The sequence below is a fragment of the Euleptes europaea genome, chromosome 5, assembly GCF_029931775.1.
Source record: "Euleptes europaea isolate rEulEur1 chromosome 5, rEulEur1.hap1, whole genome shotgun sequence".
NCBI classification, from domain to species: domain Eukaryota; kingdom Metazoa; phylum Chordata; class Lepidosauria; order Squamata; family Sphaerodactylidae; genus Euleptes; species Euleptes europaea.
Window position 1 is genome coordinate 47,743,602 of NC_079316.1, and position 19,160 is coordinate 47,762,761.

Here is a 19,160-nt window from a genome sequence, read left to right on the forward strand (position 1 = left end):
GAGATGGTCATGGTGCAGGGAAACAAAGCCACCACTCAGGGCAATTTTCAGTTTGAAAGCAGATTTTCATGGGTGGGGTTTTTTATATATATCTGAGCCAGCCAAAGTCACGACCAAGGCGGCTATTCTGAAGGAGATTGCTCATCTGTGCGGGTGAGAATTCTTCAGAGACCGGATCAGGAGATGTTGAAGCTGATGCTTTTGGTTGTAGGGTATATCCCTCCGGACGGGACTGGGTGAGCCCTGTCTTTTAAATGACCCTTCTGCTATCCAGATTACTCCACTGAAGGGTGATGGATAGTTTGGTCTGACCAAGTTGGCTCCAATTACACAACCCTTATCTCAAAAGGGAGAAGGCACAGAGCTGTGCATCTGAGCAAAGGCGAATAGCCAAAACCCAAAAAAGCCAAATATATATCTACTCGGCTTTTTGGGAAATCGCCTATTCAGCTTCGGGCAGATTCCCAGGTTTTGGTATTCAGCCAAAACTACGGTAAACCCGAATATTGCCGAAACGGCTAATTTTGGGTTTCAGTTCAGGTTTACCGATATGCACAGCCCTGTACCTAAGTGTAGCAGGGAACAGGGTGGGAAGATGCAGTCGTGCTTCCTCATTTGATATACAGATAACATCAGGGAAAATATCATCTGTTTTAGGCCACAGTTATGACTGGTAACTATAGAATCTGCAAGAGTGAATTTAAAGTACATGTCATACCAATTTAGGTTGTAGTCCTAAATTCACATGAGGAAGTAAATCCCACCGAACTCAGTAGGACTCAGAATTGAGTAAACATTATAGGATTAGACGATCAGCCTATTTTTGTCTTTTCTTAACACCAACAGCATCCTGTCTGTGAGCAGTCAATCAATTGGGTCAAGTTTTGTCTGTTTGCCATATTTACACTGCAATCCTAAAGACATTTACACCCATTGAAGCCAATGGGCTTAGAGAGTGTAACTCTGTTTGGGATTGCAATGTTAGAGTCAGGAAGGAGTCTTCCCTAAAATTTTGTCAGCACTACCTGAATAGTTCCTTCCTTCCTTCCTTCCTTCCTTCCTTCCTTCCTTCCTTCCTTCCTTCCTTCCTTCCTTCCTTCCTTTCTCTTTGCTGTATCTTGTTTGGCTCACTTGTTTGAATCACTTCAAATGATAACACTTTTGTAGCATGCTGTCAGCTTTACTTATTTAAAAATATTCTCTGTTGCTTCTCTGTCAAAACATGGCATCCAAAGTGACTTATAGAAGTTTATATTAAACAACACAAAAATTATCATTTGCAATACAGATAAAACCAATTTTAAAAATCTAATTGCCCAAGAAAAGCAACCAAATAAAATGTAAGCTATTTCTGAAATAGCCCACAAACTCGGCATACCAACCTCAAGGTGGGGCCTGGAGATCTCCCAGAATTACAACAGATTTTGAGACTACAGAGATCAGTTCACTTTCTCTCAGCCTAGCCTAACTCACAAGGTTCTTGTCAGGATAAAACGGAGAAGAAAACAATGTAAGCCACTTTGGACCACAATTGGGGGAAAAGGCACAGTATAAATGAAGTAAACAAATAGTTGCTGAAGAGAGAGATTTTAAAACACATCAGTGCATGACAGCAAAACATTTAAAATAGATTTGGAAGTATATTCATAGGCACACGCCATGTGTTCTGCTAATGAGGAGAACTTGATAAGCCACACGTGAGATAATAAGAAAATACATATAGCTTAGTATTAGTGATACTGGTGTAGTACCCATGGGCACCCCTGCACCTGCCACTGCGTTTTCTTCTTCCCCCAAACCCCTGGCTTTGCTCTACGTCACTGGAGCAGGAGTTGCTTTGGAAGGATGCAGAAGAATGCAGGAGTTTGTGTTTGCAGGGAAACATTTAGAAACCACTGCCTCCATTATGTGACAATGCTTGGCTTGGAACCTCCCAACATTTTGTAACTCACCCCAGCTCCCATGGCAACTATTCTGTGGTTGGTCATGCCCCTAACTTGGCAGCCATCGTATGGTAGCACCTGTTCTCAAAATCCAAAAGTACCTACAGAGTCAACCACAGAGCACCATGCTGTTTCTGACTCCAAAAATCACTAATGGCCAGAACTGCCCAAACAGTGAAGTTGTGTTGTTTTTCCCTTATTGCAAAAACTGAATGTGACAAAAGGAAATTTGCTTGAGTTCAGGGATGCCAGCCTCCCAGCGGGACCTGGGGATCCCCCAGAATTACAGCTGATCTCCAGACTACAGAGATCATTTCCCTTAGAGATAATGGAAGCTTTGGAGGGTAGACTCTGTGGCATTGTACCCCACTGGGGTCCCTGTCCTCCCCAGGCGCCATCCTCAAATCTCCAGGATAGGGTTGCCAACCTCCAGGTAGTAGCTGGAGATCTCCTGCTATTATAACTGATCTCCAGCTGATAGAGATCAGTTCACCTGGAGAAAATGGCTGCTTTGGCAATTGGACTCTATGGCATTAAAGTCCCACCCCTCCCCAAACCCCGCCTACTCAGGCTCCACCCCAAAAAACTCCAGGTGTTTCCCAACCTGGAGCTGGCAACCCTACTCAGGAGTTTCTCAACCTGGATCTGGCAACCCTACCCCCCATCCCCTGCCGGTGGCCAGGGTGGCCTGGCAACTGTACTTGAGTTTCTTAAAGAACCACATTTGGGGCAGAGACTTTGCCTAGCAATAGAGAGTATGAAGAGAAAGGTAAGGGTCCCCCCCAAAAAAAGAAGTCTTTATAGGCAGAAGAACGGAGCACAGCTTTTATCAGATTGTAGAAGCAGGAAGTATTTACCGCTTTTCCCTTGATATCTTATTAAACATTCTCACAGCACAGTGATGCCTTCAGCTAAGGCATCACCGGTCCATTATGTATGGTTTATGTGCCAGCAGATACAGCCTCATCATGGTGTAACTGTTAAATGCCCAGAGCATGTGTGTAGATTAGAATGGCTCTTGGGGCCTAGCCAGTCATCCAGTCCCCCAAAGCTTGCTTTTTCAAAGTGGAATAGCACTGCTTTCAAATTCTGGTTGCTTGTGCCACTTGCTGGGGGTGGGGAGAGATACTTTAAATGGCTTTGAGCTCCAGAGAACAAACTTATTTATTTACTACATTTTCCTCCCTCCGTTTCTGCAAGGAGCTTAGGGTGCCATCCAGCCTATTCCCTTCCTGCATTTTATCCTCACAACAACACTTAGCTTAGGCAGTAAAGTTGCCAACTTTTAAACTGGTCCCTCTAGTTCCCTCTTTAATATCGGTTTGCTCCTCAGTCAATTACCAGATGCTGTTTTAACCATGCCATGACTAACTTCATCTGCCTATTTCCACTCATTAAACCTATATGAAAGAGATAGGATTTTGGGTTGGGAAATCTCCAGGCATTTCACAACCCAGAGCTGGCAACACTAGGAAAGAGGGAGTCTTTTAGCTAAGCAGGTTTCTCCTCCTACTAGATGTAAAATCTGGAGACCCCTGAACACATCCACTGTGGGTTGTTCAGGCATATTAGCATCCACTGGATGAATATGCATGTGTGTGACAGATCTGGATATGACTTGGAGGCAGGTGAGAGGGTCTAACATTCCCCCAAATGCCACGTATCTAACTTCATCCCACCTAACTAAAGCTGCTATTTGTCTCATGGTGGGGTAGGCTTGCCACATGCCCCCTGGCCACTGGTGGGGGATGAAGAGATAGGGGTTCCAGATCCAGGTTGGGAAATTCCTGGAAATTTGGGGATGGAGCCTGGGGAGGACAGTGGGGTACAATGCAATAAAGTCCATCCTCCAAAGTATCCATTTTCCCCCGGAATTACAGACTCATCTCTGCCGTCTGGAGATAAGCTGTAATTCCGGGGGATCCCCAGGTCCCACCTGGAGGCTGGCATCCCTACCGTGGTGGATGGAACACAGGCACCTCTTTTGGTTACTTGTTGCTTCCCCACTTTCCTGTGTGGTGAGTGCCTGCCCCCCATTCCCTCAGGTGGGAAGCAACATCTTCTCTAGGCTGTCCCTGTCAGAAGTCTGTTCATTGGCATATGCCCACCTCAGGTTATGCTGACACCAGCCCTGAGGCCTAGTATGACCTTGATGCGGGTAAAGGAAGGTGAATGAAAACCTGAGATCTCGCCTTCAGCTCTCTGACTTCTGATTCATCCCTTGAATATGTAAATGAATCACTCAGAGTTGAAGTGAATTCGGGGATTGTTATCCCAGATAAATAACAGATCAGCTGAACAGGACACAGAGAGCCAGTTTAAAAGATTTCATTACCTCTGTGACCCTCTTTTATCTGATACCTGACAGGCTCTATAGTAGACTTGTTTTATACCACAGAGCTCCTCCTGAAGCACCCTTCTGTGTTATACCATAAGGTGCCCCAAGACAAGACCAAATGTATTGTGATATGCTACAAGGCTCCTTTTTTGTTTTTGCTGTAACTGGCAAAACATGGGTCACAGGATTCCCCATTTCTACCTCTGAGTGGTGGCAGGATATATTTTTTTTAATTGACCACCATCAAGCTGATGACATGACATCACTTCTGGGTTTTCCTGGAAGTGACATCACATCACATCCCAGCCATCTTTATAGAGCTGTGCAGTCTGACCCAATGCAGTATACTCAGAAATAATTCCCACCAAATTTAACGGAAGCCCTACTTCTAAATATGTGTGTGTAGGACTGAAGCCCTCACTTCTGTATGAAAAGGGTCCCCCTCCCATGTTTTAGTAAAAACAGAAATCAGTCTTTTCTGTGTTTAAATTAGGGTTGCCAAGTCAGTGGCCATTTCTGCACCATGTTTTTGCAACGCCTGATGAAACGTTTTATTTTCTCATGTCCGCACTATTTTTCCTCTGTTTGGTAATGGAAACGTTTTGCAATTGTTTAATGTCCAAGTTATCAACCAACACTTATACCACGATGTTTCCATTTCCTCTGTTTCAAGAACAACTTCCCCTGAGGTGTGGACATGTTTAAAATGCTATTCATTTCTTCGCCCCTCTCCCCTCCCCTCCTCGTTCCCCACGGTAGCCATTTTCCATGCTTTGTAATTTTTTAAAACAAATGCACCTGGAATACCAAAGGAATGCTGGAACGTTGGATGAGACAGGCAGTGCAACCTGATCTTTTGTTTGGCGCCTCTTCTGCAGAAAGAGAGCCTGGCTCACGGTTCTTGCTTAGGTGCAGAGACACGATCCTGGGGTTTAAGTAGTGCTGTTCTGAGCGGCACATTTGCGGAGGGCTTCACTGGAATTCAAGCAGGGATCTTCTTCCAAGGGGCCGAGTGGTTGCCTGTCCTTTCTGTCCCCCCCCCTTTACGTTCCAGCACCCTAGTGCCTAAAGCAGATATAGGGCGAAAACGCATGGTCACTTAGCCCAGTTCCAGCCCAGTTCCATCCCCGTTCCACCCAGGATCAAATGAACCCACATTACCTGGAATGAGCAGGGACTAAACTGTGTGCAAATGGATCCATGTAAACAGAAAATGCGGGTTCCTGCTGAGTAAGCCCTCCCACCCCCAGCTCCTGGTGATTGGTCCTTTCGAATTGACTAATGGAGGCTTCCCCCCCCCCCGCTTGTAATTTTAAAAGCATTTTAAGAACTAAAAAACAAAAAACAGAGCTACCTGAAAGAAGGGGGGGAATCCAAGCCTCGTTTTAAAAAAGACTTTCTTTTTCTCAGAAAAAGCTCCGAAGTAGCAGCAGGCAGGAAACTGTTGAATCCCTGCTGCTTCAAACACTGCTTCGCAATTGGCTGTGAGAGATGCCAATCATCTATGTTTCCCCCTGTTTCTGTTTCTGTTTCTCCCAGAAGAGGAATGGGAAAGGGCGGGTTCATTTCGCTTCGATACAGGGCTGAAAGAAGAGTAAATAAGATATCGGGGTGAAACTGGGAGGGAACTGGGCTGGAACGGGGCTGGAACTGGGCTAAGTGACCATGCGTTTTAGCCCAATACACATGCTGGCTTCATAAATCCAGAACATGTTGCAGGATGGGGGAAGGGGATGTCTGGTGACCTGTCTTGCAAAGTATTCACTGAGTGCGGAGCAGCCCCATGTACCCACACCAAATGATCCCAAGGCAAGGGTTATTCTACTTTAAGCTCATTTATCATCCATAAAGAGTGTCCACTGAACAGCATAGAGGAAGGTGGCTCTCTGATTGCTTCTCCAGAAGGTGTCTGCATGGCTGCGAGACAGCAGCCAATAGCAGCACACCATCGTACCTTTGCTGGAGCGCACGCAGAAACAAAAAAAGGGGGAAGAAGGGGAAGCATCCACAACATTACAAATGACATGATGCTCCCCAGGGGAGTGTGGTCAGGGTGAAACGCTTTCAAGAAGAAGGAATACAATGGGGTGAATTTGTGGCCAATTGTATAAGATCGACCACAAGGATAATATGTTGTAAGTTGTTGGTGCGGAAATGGCCATAGTTGGGAAATTCCTGGAGATTTGTATACAATTTGGGGAGGGACCTCAGTTGGGTCTAGAGTCCACCCTCCAATGCATCCATTTTCTCCAGGGGAGCTGATCTCTGTAGTCTAGAAACGAGATGTAATTCCAGGAGAACTTCAGATCCCACCTGGAGGTTGGTACCTCTAATGTTTATGTCCTGCTCTTTAGTAGCAATTGCATTACTACTAATATGCAAAGAAGGATTATCACACACTACTCAGTGATGGCCAAGGGGAAGAGTCCCAGTGGACTGATGGCCTGGGGGACTGCCCCCCAAACACAGGGGCAACCACCGATGACTATGCCAGCCCAAAGACAAGTGGGCGCAAGCTGGAGCCACAGGAAGGGAGGATTTGCTGCAGTGAGGGATGTGCCCTTCTAGCCCAGCCTCACCACAGCAAGGGACAGGATGTGCCCATCCAACCCACCCATTAGGGTTGCCAGCCTCCAGGTGGTGGCTGGAGATCTCCTGCTATTACAACTGATCTCCAGCCAACAGAGATCAGTTCACCTGGAGAAAAATGGCTGCTTTGGCAATTGGACTCTGAGGCATTGAAGTCCCTTCCCTCCCAAAACCATGCCCTCCTCAGGCTCTGCCCCAAAAACCTCCCGCCGGTGGTGAAGAGGGACCTGGCAACCTGACCACCCATGCCCAGCCTCACTCTGGCAAGTGACTAGGTGTGCTCACCCAGCCTCACTATGGTGAAGAACCAGACATGCCCTCTCAGCCTCACTGCAATGAAGGACCCTCTGCAACAGGAGATGGGGTGTGCCCTACTGGTCCAGCCTCACCTGCCTGAATCTTGCCGTGGCAAGGGATGGGATGCACCTGCTGGCTCTCCCTTGGCCTAGCAAGGGATGGGTCTGCCAAACCTTACCTTGCATAGCTACCCAGGGCTGGCTGGGCATGTACTTCCTTTCTCCTTTGGGGGTGGGTGGGGGCGGGCCCAGGACTAGCTGGGGACTAAACTGAGGTGGGCAGGGGGCAGGGTCCTTATTGAGGGCTGTTTCTACCCTTCAATCTGCCCCTGATCCTAAGTTATACTCTGAATTGAAATGCTATGAATTAAAATAACCTAATTGCTCAATTCAGTGGTTTGCCCTAGAGTTGGGGAATAATAGGAATGGACTGGATTAAGTATGATGGCTTTTGCATCAGTGTAATGTTGTGAATCATGATGGGGTGTGCTAAGCTGAAATGGCTTTGGTATTGCAAAAGAGTCTTGGGATACTCTCCACAGTGATATCACTAGCATCTTTTAGATGGGCCCTTAGCATTTGCACATCTGTTGCCCACAGAACATTAAGACACAAAGTACTTGGGCTTGCTGGTGAAAGAACAGAAATCAATTCATTTTAGAGCAGGGGTGTCAAACATAAAGCCTGAGGGCCAGATCTGGCCCCTAGAGAGCTCTTATCCGGCCCGTGAGGCAGCCGAGACAGCCACCAACCCCCCACTCTCAATCTGGGCAGGCGAGGTGTGGCCCGGCCCGACCAAGTGACATTTATGTCATATCCGACCTTTGTAACAATTGAATTTGACACCCCTGTTTTAGAGGTTTGAATACTTCCCTACAGTGGAAGTGATTGCTGGGGTGGGGGGGTTGTCTGTATTGTGTATTAGAAAATAGGGATGGAGTCCTTTCTCAACAACTGCAGTATCTGGAATGGTCCTAATTCATTGCACCACTCTGTTTTTTAATTGGATAAAAAGGTTCAGATGAATTAATCCTTTTACAACATCTCCTATGTAGTTAGAATGTCTGGGGGCACAACGGCTTCTGAAAAGGCATGGACCGGCTTAGAAGATGTTAGCCTGATTTGATTTTTACACCATGTTTAAGTTATAAAGAGGCTGGTGGGGATCACATCCACGCACACAGCTGCTTATCTGAACCAAGTGTTAATGTTAATTGTGAAGCTGAAAGCCAAATGGCTTTCTTAAGATTGTTGATTATCACCGCATTAAAGAAATGGTCTTAATTTTTGCATAGCTCCACTTTACAGAACCACACAGGGGCATGCTGTATTTCAGAATACTCCAAGTACCTTTCACTTCGTAGGAAGTTACCCTTCATTGTGAAATTGTAAGCTGCTGGCTTGAAATGCTGATTCGCACATTACAAAGTACACAGTTCAGTCTGGGGTAGTCAGCCAGTATAGCGGTGAGACTTTCAGGTTTTCCTCAGTTCCTGCAGACATGGTGCCCAGTTCTGATTGGGACCATGGTATGCATGGAGAAGGGGTTTCAGCCTCCTTCCCATGCCATTTCCCAAATTCAGTGGGGTGCTATTTGGCCTGTTGGAGAAATCCACAACTGAGCTGCCCCTACGGCTCTTCCTTTTGAAGTAGTCATTTGAGCCGTTCAGCTGAGCTTGTGACTGAGATTCTCTCTCATCTATCTATCCATCTACCTCTCTCATTTCCTTTTAAGTCTGTGACACTGATTTTCAAATCTAACTGAAAATAGTCAGTTCCAAAATAAGAGTTACAGTTTTGTTTGGCTTCTACATTCTTTTGTTAAGCAAGCTTTTCATAAGACCAGTTCTCTCAGTGTTTCCCTGGGCGTCAGCAAGAAGGAAACACTTTAACAGAATGACGTGCTTTTCATAACTTCCACATCTTAATTCTAGGTTTGAAGACGCAGAGATCTCCCACTTGGAGTATCTTCCGATGGCACTTCTAAGCACAGTGGTTAAAAGGATGGCTCTGAAGGAACTGGGGACCTCAGCCCTCATGCTGGCCAGGCTTTGAGTTCTTTGGCTGCATACTTCTGATGACAACAACAGCAGGCCTTTGCAGCCCTGAGCAGAAGCAATGACCCTTAATAAATCCTAGCTCCAGAGGCACAGCTCCTCACGGACCTTTGCTAAAAAAGGACGCAGCCTCCCCAGAGCTCACCTGAAAGATGAGTGATGGCACGTGGATCACACTTAGTCCGGCAGAGTTTGCTCAGCTCCAACAGTATTCCGACTGTAAGTACTCTACCTGTCTCTCGGTGCTAACATTTGTCATTGGGTTTCTTATGTACAAAATCTGTTGCTCTCCAGCATGGGTGTGTTAAGTGCCGTCAAGTCGCTTCCAACTCATGGCGACCCTATGAATCAATGTCCTCCAAAATGTCCTATCTTTAATAGCCTAGCTCAAGTCTTGCAAATTGAGGGCTGTGGCTTAGGGCTGTTGAATTTAAAAAAATTCGGTATAATTCGGATTTGGCCGAATTCAGCCCGTTTAGATTCGGGGTATGCCGAAGTCCGAACTCCCCCACTTCGGATCCGTTCAATTCGGCGGGAATTCAAAGTTCGGAAAAAAAATTCGGCCGAATAAAGCCATTAAAAACACAATCGCGCCTTTCCGCGGCTCTGGGGGGGCATTTTTGGGGTTAGAGGTCCCAAACTTCCAGCAGAGCTTCAAAGGACGTTTATTGAAAGACTCCCCAAGTTTTGTAAAGATTGGGTCAGGGGGGGCTGAGATATGGGCCCTGAAAGGGGTCCCCCCCACCCTTAATGTGCATCTCTCAGCAGAGCTTGCCGCCCATGCACAAAGCTCCCAGCCCCGACAACAGTTTGCAAAGCAACACAACCTTGTAAAACAACACCTTTGCAACAGGGAAAACCAGAAGACACAACTGAAACCTCCCCCCTCAAACCAGGGAGCGAGAGACTCGAGGGGGAACACACACCCCAGGCAGAACTGACGAAAGCCCCCTTTGGCTTCCCCCACCCACCCACAGAAACTGCTCCCTCCCCACACACACACAGACTCTGCTTTCCCCACACACACACACATACACAGGAGAAAAATTATAGATTAAAGCCCCCAAAGGGGTCTTACTGTGGTTGTCTTCTGTTCCATCAGGACGGGCTGGGGAGGACTTGTAATCCAAGATGATTCCAATTAGGCACGGGACGTTTTGCTCTGGAGAAGATGCACACACAGGATCGGCTGATCCATTCATCCCAATAGGGAAAAGGGGAAAGGGGAAAGGGGAAAGCCCATATCTCGGGACCCCCTGACCCAATGTTCACAAAACTTGGGTGGTCTCTTAAGAACACTGGTCTGAAACTCCGCTCAAAGTTTGGGATCTGCACCCCCAAAAATGCGCCCCCTGCAGCCACGGAAAGAGAAAAGGGGGGAGGCGATATTTCTGCCCCCACTGAACCCATCTTTACAAAACTTGGGTGGTATCTTAAGAATAATTGTCTGAAGCTATGCTAAAAGTTTGGGGGCTATATCCCCAAAAAAGCGCCCCCTGCAGCCACATAAATGGAAAAGGGGGGGAGGGAAAAGGGGGAGAGCCCATATCTTGAGACCCCCTGACCCAATGTTTACAAAACTTGGGGGGTATCTTAAGAAGCTTCATCTGAAGCTCCACTAAAAGTTTGGGGTCTATACCCCCAAAAATGCGCCCCCTGCAGCCATGGAAAGAAAAAGGGGGGAGCCCATATCTCGGGACCCCCTGGCCCAATGTTTACAAAACTTGGGTGGTCTCTTAAGAAGGCTTGTCTGAATATCCCCTCAAAGTTTGGGGTCTGTACCCCAAAAAATGCACCCCCTGCAGCCACAGAAAGAAGCGAATGTGCACAAGCACACACACACAAGGATTTCCCTCTTTCTCGCTTTCCCCGGCGGGGCCGCACATCAGCTGATTCCTCCAGTACTCAATCCTGACTGATTGGCCAGAAGAAGACCCAGCTTGGCCACCGATTGGCCGGGGGAGGAGAATGCTGCTTACTGACGGTTATGCTGCTTACTGACGGCCGAATTTGCCGAATTTATTCGCGAACTCCCGAACTCGCTGAATTCGGCCTCCCCGGTTGCCCGCCAGTTTTGAGTTCGGTTCCTCCCGAACTAAAAACCACCGAATCAGGGGAAATTCGGCTGATTTTCAGTTCGGGCCGAACCGAATCAACAGCCCTACTGTGGCTTCCTTTACAGAATCACAGTGGGTAGCCGTGTTAGTCTGTCTGCAGTAGTAGAAAAGAGCAAGAGTCCAGTAGCACCTTAAAGACTAACAAAAATATTTTCTGTCAGGGTATGAGCTTTCTGAAGAAAGTGAAGAAGTGAGCTATGGCTCACGAAAGCTCATACCCTGACAGAAAATATTTTTGTTAGTCTTTAAGGTGCTACTGGACTCTTGCTCTTTTCTACTTTTATAGAATCAGTCCATCTCTTGTTGGGTCTTCCTCTTTTCCTGCTGCCCTCAACTAGCATGATTGTCCTTTCCAAACTCTTCTCGTCTCATGATGTAACCAAAGTACAGCAGCCTCAGTTTAGTCATTTTACCTTCTAGGGTCAGTTCAGGCTTGATTTGATCTATAACCCACTGATTTGTTTTTTTGGTAGTCCATGGTATCTGTGGTATCCAGCATACTACTGCACTTGATCTTAGCCAATAGGCTGAGAAGTGATATCGCAAGAATACTATGGGTGAGATACATTCAAATCAGATCATTCTTTCCACAAGAGTGGTACTATTAATTTGTGACATGGTATTAGGGCTACCAATCTCCAGATGGCACCTGGAGAACTCCCACTATTCTAATTGATCTCCAAATGGCCAAAATCAGTCCCCCTGAAGAAAATGGCTGCTTTGGAAGGTGCAGTCTATTGCATTATATCCTGCTGAGGTCTCTCCCCTACCCAAACCCTGCCCTCCCCAGGCTCCACCCTCAAAATCTCCAGATATTTCCAACCCAGAGCTGGCAACCCTACATGGTATATAAAAACATCTCTTTGCATTAATTTTGACAGAGATACCACTGAACACTGGACAATCTAATAAGGTGTGCTAACTAAAATTAGGGACATAACTCTAAAAACTGACTACATCGAGGAGGATAAGAGAGGTCCACAAATGCAACATATCTGCCCTGTTGTCATTTTGCAAGATATATCACACTGATATGGAGTCTGCACTGATTTCCTATTAGAATTCAAGACAGGTTAAGACAGTTGTAGAGGATTTACAAGATCAAAAAGGGTAGTGTACTCCACAAAAGGGAACAGTGCAGAGGAAACTCCCCACGCACAGTTATGTTACTTTGTTTGCATACTGCTTTCCCACACTAAAAGGCCACATTAGGGATGTGGGAAGCTCCTATGAAAATACGTCCAGGGTATTTTGGTTCTGAGCATTTAGCCTTCTACAAAATTCACAGCAGAAATCACATACAGATCTGGCTCATGAGAGTTATTAACTTGGTGCAGTGTCTCAGATCGTCTGCTGTTCAGTGTTAGGACAGAAGTGAATCTGGGCTACCATCAACCTGGGCGGGGAAGCAGATGAACCATGTGCCTGCCTAAGGAGAATGTGATCAGACAGGAGCAGTTGAAGGGGGAGAAGAGGAAGCACCATGCCAACTAGAATATGATGGGTAGCCGTGCCAATCTGTCAATAGCAGTAGAAAAGAGTCCTGTAGCACCTTAAAGAGTAACAAAATTTCTGGCGGGGTATGAGTTCATACCCTGCCAGAAATTTTGTTAGACTTTAAGGTGCTACAGGACTCTTGCTCTTTTCTACTGGTAGAGAACAGAATTCGAGGCAGCTCCCTCCACACACACACCTTTATTGGCAGTGTGCTTTGTGAGAAAAAGCAGGGTGTTTGCAAGGACAATTCTAATTTCCATTCTAAGGATGTGAAATTCAGAAGCGACATCCCTTCAATCTGTCCACATGCATCCGCCTCCTCTGCTTATGCTAGACAGATTTCATGTGGGATTGCATAAAATGCCAGAGTAGGAATGTCCAGAACAATTTATTCCTGCTGATCTGATCACTATGCACGTAAAATTTCAGCAGCTTTTGCCCAAACATCACCACTGGAAAGACCAGATCTTTAGCATTTGAGCTGTTGTCTATTCTTAGAAGCATCTTAAGACATCTGAAAACAGATTCCTAGTTTTAAGCATTTCTTTGTGACATTTCTTTGGGACTGACCCTCTAATCCAGGGCAGCTGAACTGTGTAGCCCCACTGGGGACTTTTCACCTCCTGGGGTTTGGAAGCCCAAGCAATAAGGATTAAAAAAAGAAACTGGCATCTACAAATAATTTTTTGAAAGAACTCTTCTCAAATATTTTTAGTCACAGAAATAATAGACGATGTTATTCTATCAAGTAAAACTAACTCTCCTTTTTGTGCAGGGAACATCGGGAGTTAAGCTGCTTTCGAGTTCTCTGTGGCCATTTATACAGGGGAAATTTGTGCCTGGTTTGCCACTCTCGGTGCACAGTTTTCTAAACTAAGTTTTCAAAATCCAATGCCCTGCAGAAATTCCAGGTTTACCGCGAGACAAGTGTGGGGCGGCTGCATGTAAAAACATGAATAACTCAAAAGACGACCTGGGGCAGTTCCACAGGGATTGCACAGCTAATAACCAAGCATAAATGGCCAAAGATACATAACAAAAATAGCTGCAATGAAAATGCTGCTACCCCCATGGCGGAGCAAAGTTGTAATTATTGTTAGAGAGGAAGTGGGGATCCTACTGAGCATTTAATTTATGTGCTTGGGCTCTGAATGTATTTTTGATCCCTGCAATGTTGATCTTTCTTTCTTTCACCACCACACCATCTCCACCTCACCCTCCTGTCATCCTTTTGCCGATCTTTCACTTTGCTCCCTAACTTGCCTTGCAGTTGTAGAAGCAATGGTGAGAGGTAATTATAAGGAAATCACCCTTAGAAATGATGCCATACATTGTCTTATGTACAGGATCCCTAGATCAGGGATGGCACTATTTTGAAATAAAAGGAGCCATCCTAAAACTGCTGCTTTAGGTCACTTCACCCAATATTCACTTATCTCGTGTATATGGTCCAACACATTGATGCTAGCTCCAAAGGCAGGGTTGAATCTGAGAATTTGGTAGCCTTCAGGCCAAACTAGACATGAAGGCATGCTTGTGGCAGCCATGAGGACACTGTCACCATTTTAAAGACATTTAAAAATGCCACGAGGGCCTGATCCTGATTGAGCCCACAACACAGGACTCTTGTTTCCCCTCTTGCTTTTTCTAGTGCCGAAACAGTAGCAAGGGCAGGGTGTGCAGCCATTTTGGCACTTGATAAGGGGGCTTTGGGAGGCAAAAACCTTCCCTTCAAGATCCTAAAAATTCTGGAATCAGTTTTTGTTTTAGAATTGGCTTCCTAGAAACATTGACATCATGTGTCAACCCTGATGGTAGTAAAATGTTGCTCCCTCAGAAATACCTGGTGTGTAGGGCAAACCTATAGAATCCGACTATGTGACATGGGATGTCTCCTCTCTGCAGCCATGAAAATTCACACACACACACACACACACACAAACAAACCTCAACTATCTGAAGAGAGAGACATTTCTCATGGAGAAAGAAAAGACTATAAAATATTGCCTCCCACTCACAAATTTTGATTTAAGCTTAGTTCAGAAGGACTTTTCAAATATGATGGATTTCTACGAAAGAAATCACTTTCGTATGGGAAAAAGCTTGCCATCGGCATGTTGATCATTGCATGTGACAATCAGGAAAAGCAGTTTTGTGCCATAGCTTTTGCAAGCACATGTGTAAGTGATGAAACAGAGACCTAATGATTGCCATGTGCTGATTCATGCGTGGTTTGAACACTTTTTCATACCTGGAAGTGCTTTCTGTGGAGGAAATATGTACACTTTCGCAAGCACCCCCGTGCCTGCCAGGGCTTTCTGGTGCCAAGGAATTTTAGAGGAGGCAGCTGCTCTCTGTTCTCAGCACATTACTGAGGTCAAATATTTGTTATTGCAAGTTTAATCAAACTTCTGCTTCAAAGAAAGCATCCAGAGTATTGTAAATACGGAGTTTAAGTAGCTCGCACATTTGTGAGTTCATTAAAAAGCTTTTAAAAGAAAGCAGACTTGATATCCTTGGAAATAAAAAGGGCTGTGCCATGACTTTTACAACTTTGTAAAAGGTGTTCCAATGATTGTTTATAATCATCCTTCGCTTGACAAACTGCAGGGATCTTCTCAGTAAATAGATGACTATATAGTAACTTTTATTGTTATGGGTTTTCTCCATCTAGATTCCACAAAGAAATTAAAAGATGTTTTAGAAGAATTCCATGGGGATGGTGTCCTATCAAAATATAACCCAGAACAGGTAAGGAAACTTGAGGTGAATATATTCCTGAATATATATAAAATCACAATCAATTGGTTGTGCTGCTCAGTCAAATATGAGCACTTAGTAGGACCAGCCAATGTTCACGATGCAGCGTGTGAGATTTCAGATTTTACAAAACTGTTCTTCAGGCTGAATGTTGAAGCCAAATATTTTTGACATAATATACTTACAAAAAAGAGATGTTTGAGTGAAAACACAGTGCTGTGTCCTTTTCTGCCATTTATCTCAACGGAGAACATTCTTGCAGATGCACAGTACAATCCAGTAAGCATGTTTACCCAAAAGAAAGCCCCATTTAATTGAATTGGGTTTGCTCCCTTGAAAACATATTTAGTATTGCAGTCCTAATTAGGTTAGAAGAACCCTGCAACTTAGGGCCAAACTAGACATGGCATAGGGTTACCAACCTCCAGGTATTAGCTGGAGATCTCCTGCTATTACAATTGATCTCCAGACGATAGAGATCAGTTCATCTGGAGAAAATGGTCACTTTGGCAATTGGACTCTATGGCATGGATGTCCCTCCCCTCCCCAAACCCTGCCTTCCTCAGGCTCAGCCCCAAAAACCTCTTGCCAGTGGCAAAGAGGGACCTGGCAATGCTAGCATGACAGTGACCTCAAGGCTACCATGAGGATTCCATCGCCATTTTAAAGTCAATTAAAATTGCCGCCAGGGCCCACAGCATGGTGGGCTGAGGTGCTGCTGTGTTTCCCCTCTCACACACACACTTTTTCAAGTGTCAAAATGGCCACCTCCCTTTCACTCATTATAATGCACATCAATCTCTGACTTTTGTCTTCTGGGTTTCTGGGGTTTTTCCTGTTGTTATTCTGTCTCTCACAGCTACAATAAACCTACCATTAAAATTATGGACTGGTCATTTCTTCGTCAGAGGGAAAACGAGCAAATTCAGCAGGGGATCAAATACTTTTTTCCCTCACTGTATTTTTGTTTGTTTGTTTCATTTGGCATTCCCTCTGGGATTCCTCCTTCCTAACCAATGTTTTCATTGAGGTTTTTATGTCTTTATATGTATTTTAACTCTGCTTTTAATTTGTTTTAAATATGTGCGTTAGGGGGGTTGATTTTAGTGGTTTTAAAATGTGATTTTATCATGTCTGTTTTAAACTGTTAGCTGCTCTGATTAGGGTTGCCAGGTCCCTCTCCGCCACTGACACGAGGTTTTTTGGGCGGAGCCTGAGGAGAGCAGGGTTTGGGGAGGGGTGGGACTACAATGACATGGAGTCCAATTGCCAAAGTGGCCATTTTCTCCAGGTGAACTGATCTCTATTGGCTGGAGATCAGTTGTAATAGCAGGAGATCTCCTGCTAATACCTGTGGGTTAGGTAAAAAAATAGTATTCAGCTCACACTGTATGTCTCTCTCTTCTCTGCGCCTAGTTGGCTTATTGGCTCCTAGTTGAATTATTCAAGCAGCCAACTAGGCGCAGAGAAGAGAGAGACATACAAGCTAGGAATTTTCATTGTTTATTGAAGGAAAAATGCTTTGTTGAGGCTATTGGCTGAAGAAGCTGTCTTTTAGACAGCGAAAGCGTTAAATTCATCCGGAAGGCGCTCCCCAGCTTTGACGTTGTCCAGCTGTGTTTATGCTTCAGTCTCGTCATCTTTCTGGAAGAAAAAAATAAAAAAGTCATTGTACTTACCTTTAAAGGACTTTCCAGGTTAAAACTGACCATCTGTATTGGTAGCTCTTTAGCTACACTTTATCTTTGTATATATTTTGTTGCATGTATCTCTATTATTGTTGGCTTCTTGCACTTGTAAATAATAACATCACACTTTTGCATAATTTGTGTGAGCTGAATACTATTTTTTTACATAGCTAGTCTACTTAGTACTGGGTGCTTCTTTTTGCTAAACAAATACCTGGGGGTTGGCAACCCTAAAGTTCGCGCCGGCAAAAAACAAGTATTCCCTGGGGGGCGAAAAGTCTCAGCCCCACCCCTGGGAACACCTCCTTTGTCATGAGTCAGCCTGCAGAGACCTCCTCTGACAAAGAGGAACTAGAAGCCAGAACAGAGGGACATCCTCAGGCAGAAGTCCCACAGGAACAACCACAGGGCCTACAGCCTGCCAGAATAGAGGATCAGCCAAAGTCAGGAGATGACTCACCATGCCTGCAGCCTGCCAGCTCAAGGACTCCAGTTGGACCTGACACCTTGCAACATGCAGTCTCTCCAGAGGCCTCGCCAAGGCCACTGGAGCAGAGAAGAAAACACGTTCGTCTGGCAATGCAGCAGAGACGGCAGAGTTCTAGACTGAAGGCTTTACAGAGGAACCTCCCCAGTAGCAGTGATGAGGAAGAGCAGGGCTGAAGCACCACCTGTGAACTCAGCCTCATCAGCATCAGCTGGCTCTGCTACAGCAGCAGGGGAAGGGATTTAAGCCATCAGTTAGGCTTGGCTGTTGTGCAAGCAACTTGTCACCAACCTCTTTGTGTTCTGGCCTTGTTTCCCTGCTATCCTTTGGATTCCTGGTATCCTGACTTCTTGGCCTTGGACCTCCCTTGCCTTTATTGCTATCTCAGACTCTGCCTTCACTGTGAATGACCTTGTACTGTTCCCCAGACTACGCTTACAGCTTACAGCCATCGCTCCTCGCCTGCACCACGACATCCTTTGGCCCTGGGGCAAGCTCTTTCACCGGAGGTGCACTGCCAGTGCCACCACAGCTGCACCGGTGCCCATGGGTGGTACTGCCGTTCCACTCACCAGCACCAGAGCAAGTGGCCCAGCACTAGCGTAAATGCCCATTTCGATGGTGCAAGTAGCATTTACGCTGGCTCCAGGGTCCCATCGCCTCCTAAGCCTTTTCGCCCCCCCCCCCGGATTGCACTGTTAGTGTGTGTTTGCACCTTTCAGAGCAATCCATAAAGGGGGGGAGGCCGCTGCAAGCCGCTCAGAAGGCAGTGCAGTGATGCCGTCCCCGGTCCTGCCCCAACTGCCCCCCCCACTCAGGATTGCGCTCTTTGTGTTTCCACGTAAAAGTAAATGGTTCCAAATGTAAATTCAGCCTGGATATTAGATTTAGAAACCCATCCTGTATATCAGTTTATTAAAAATACTGATCTCACTACCACTGTTTATGAACAGATACTCCAAGATGATAATAACTGCATATGCAAACACAACTGTTATGATTTTAACTGGAAATCAGAAGTCTCTAATTTGGAATAATTGTTTGTGTTAAGATAATTTTATGCATTTTCATCGTATTAAAATTGCTTTTTGTTCTGTTGCTTTTGCATTTTTGCTCTTGAGACATCAAAAGTGGAACAGAAATCATGTTCGTTCTTTATTACAGCCAACATGTTTAAGTATTATGCTTAACATTGGTGGGGGGAGTAGTAGGTTCCTTATTTTTAAGTTGGGAGTGGGATGGAGAGAAATATCACAGGAAAATCCTGCTCTTTAATGCCTCTGCTGGGGATGGGGGTGGGAAAACCTTTTCTGAAGAGCAATGACCCTGAGAAAATGGGGCAGATTATCACTGTTATAGAAAATGGAGATTAGTAAGTACTATAACAG

The 19,160-nt window shown here is 45.5% G+C and overlaps 1 protein-coding gene across 2 annotated transcripts in view; it reads left to right on the plus strand.

Annotated features, from left to right (window-relative positions):
* The first annotated feature begins 9,331 nt into the window (after window positions 1-9,331).
* Window positions 9,332-19,160, plus strand: part of DGKG (diacylglycerol kinase gamma) — a 121,715-nt gene continuing 111,886 nt past the window's right edge. For both annotated transcript variants that reach the window (XM_056849297.1, XM_056849298.1), the window contains exons 1-2: window positions 9,332-9,442; window positions 15,512-15,588. In XM_056849297.1, coding sequence (XP_056705275.1) covers window positions 9,376-9,442; window positions 15,512-15,588 — 144 coding nt within the window. In that variant the 5' untranslated portion in view covers window positions 9,332-9,375. The remainder of the gene's footprint in view (window positions 9,443-15,511; window positions 15,589-19,160) is intronic.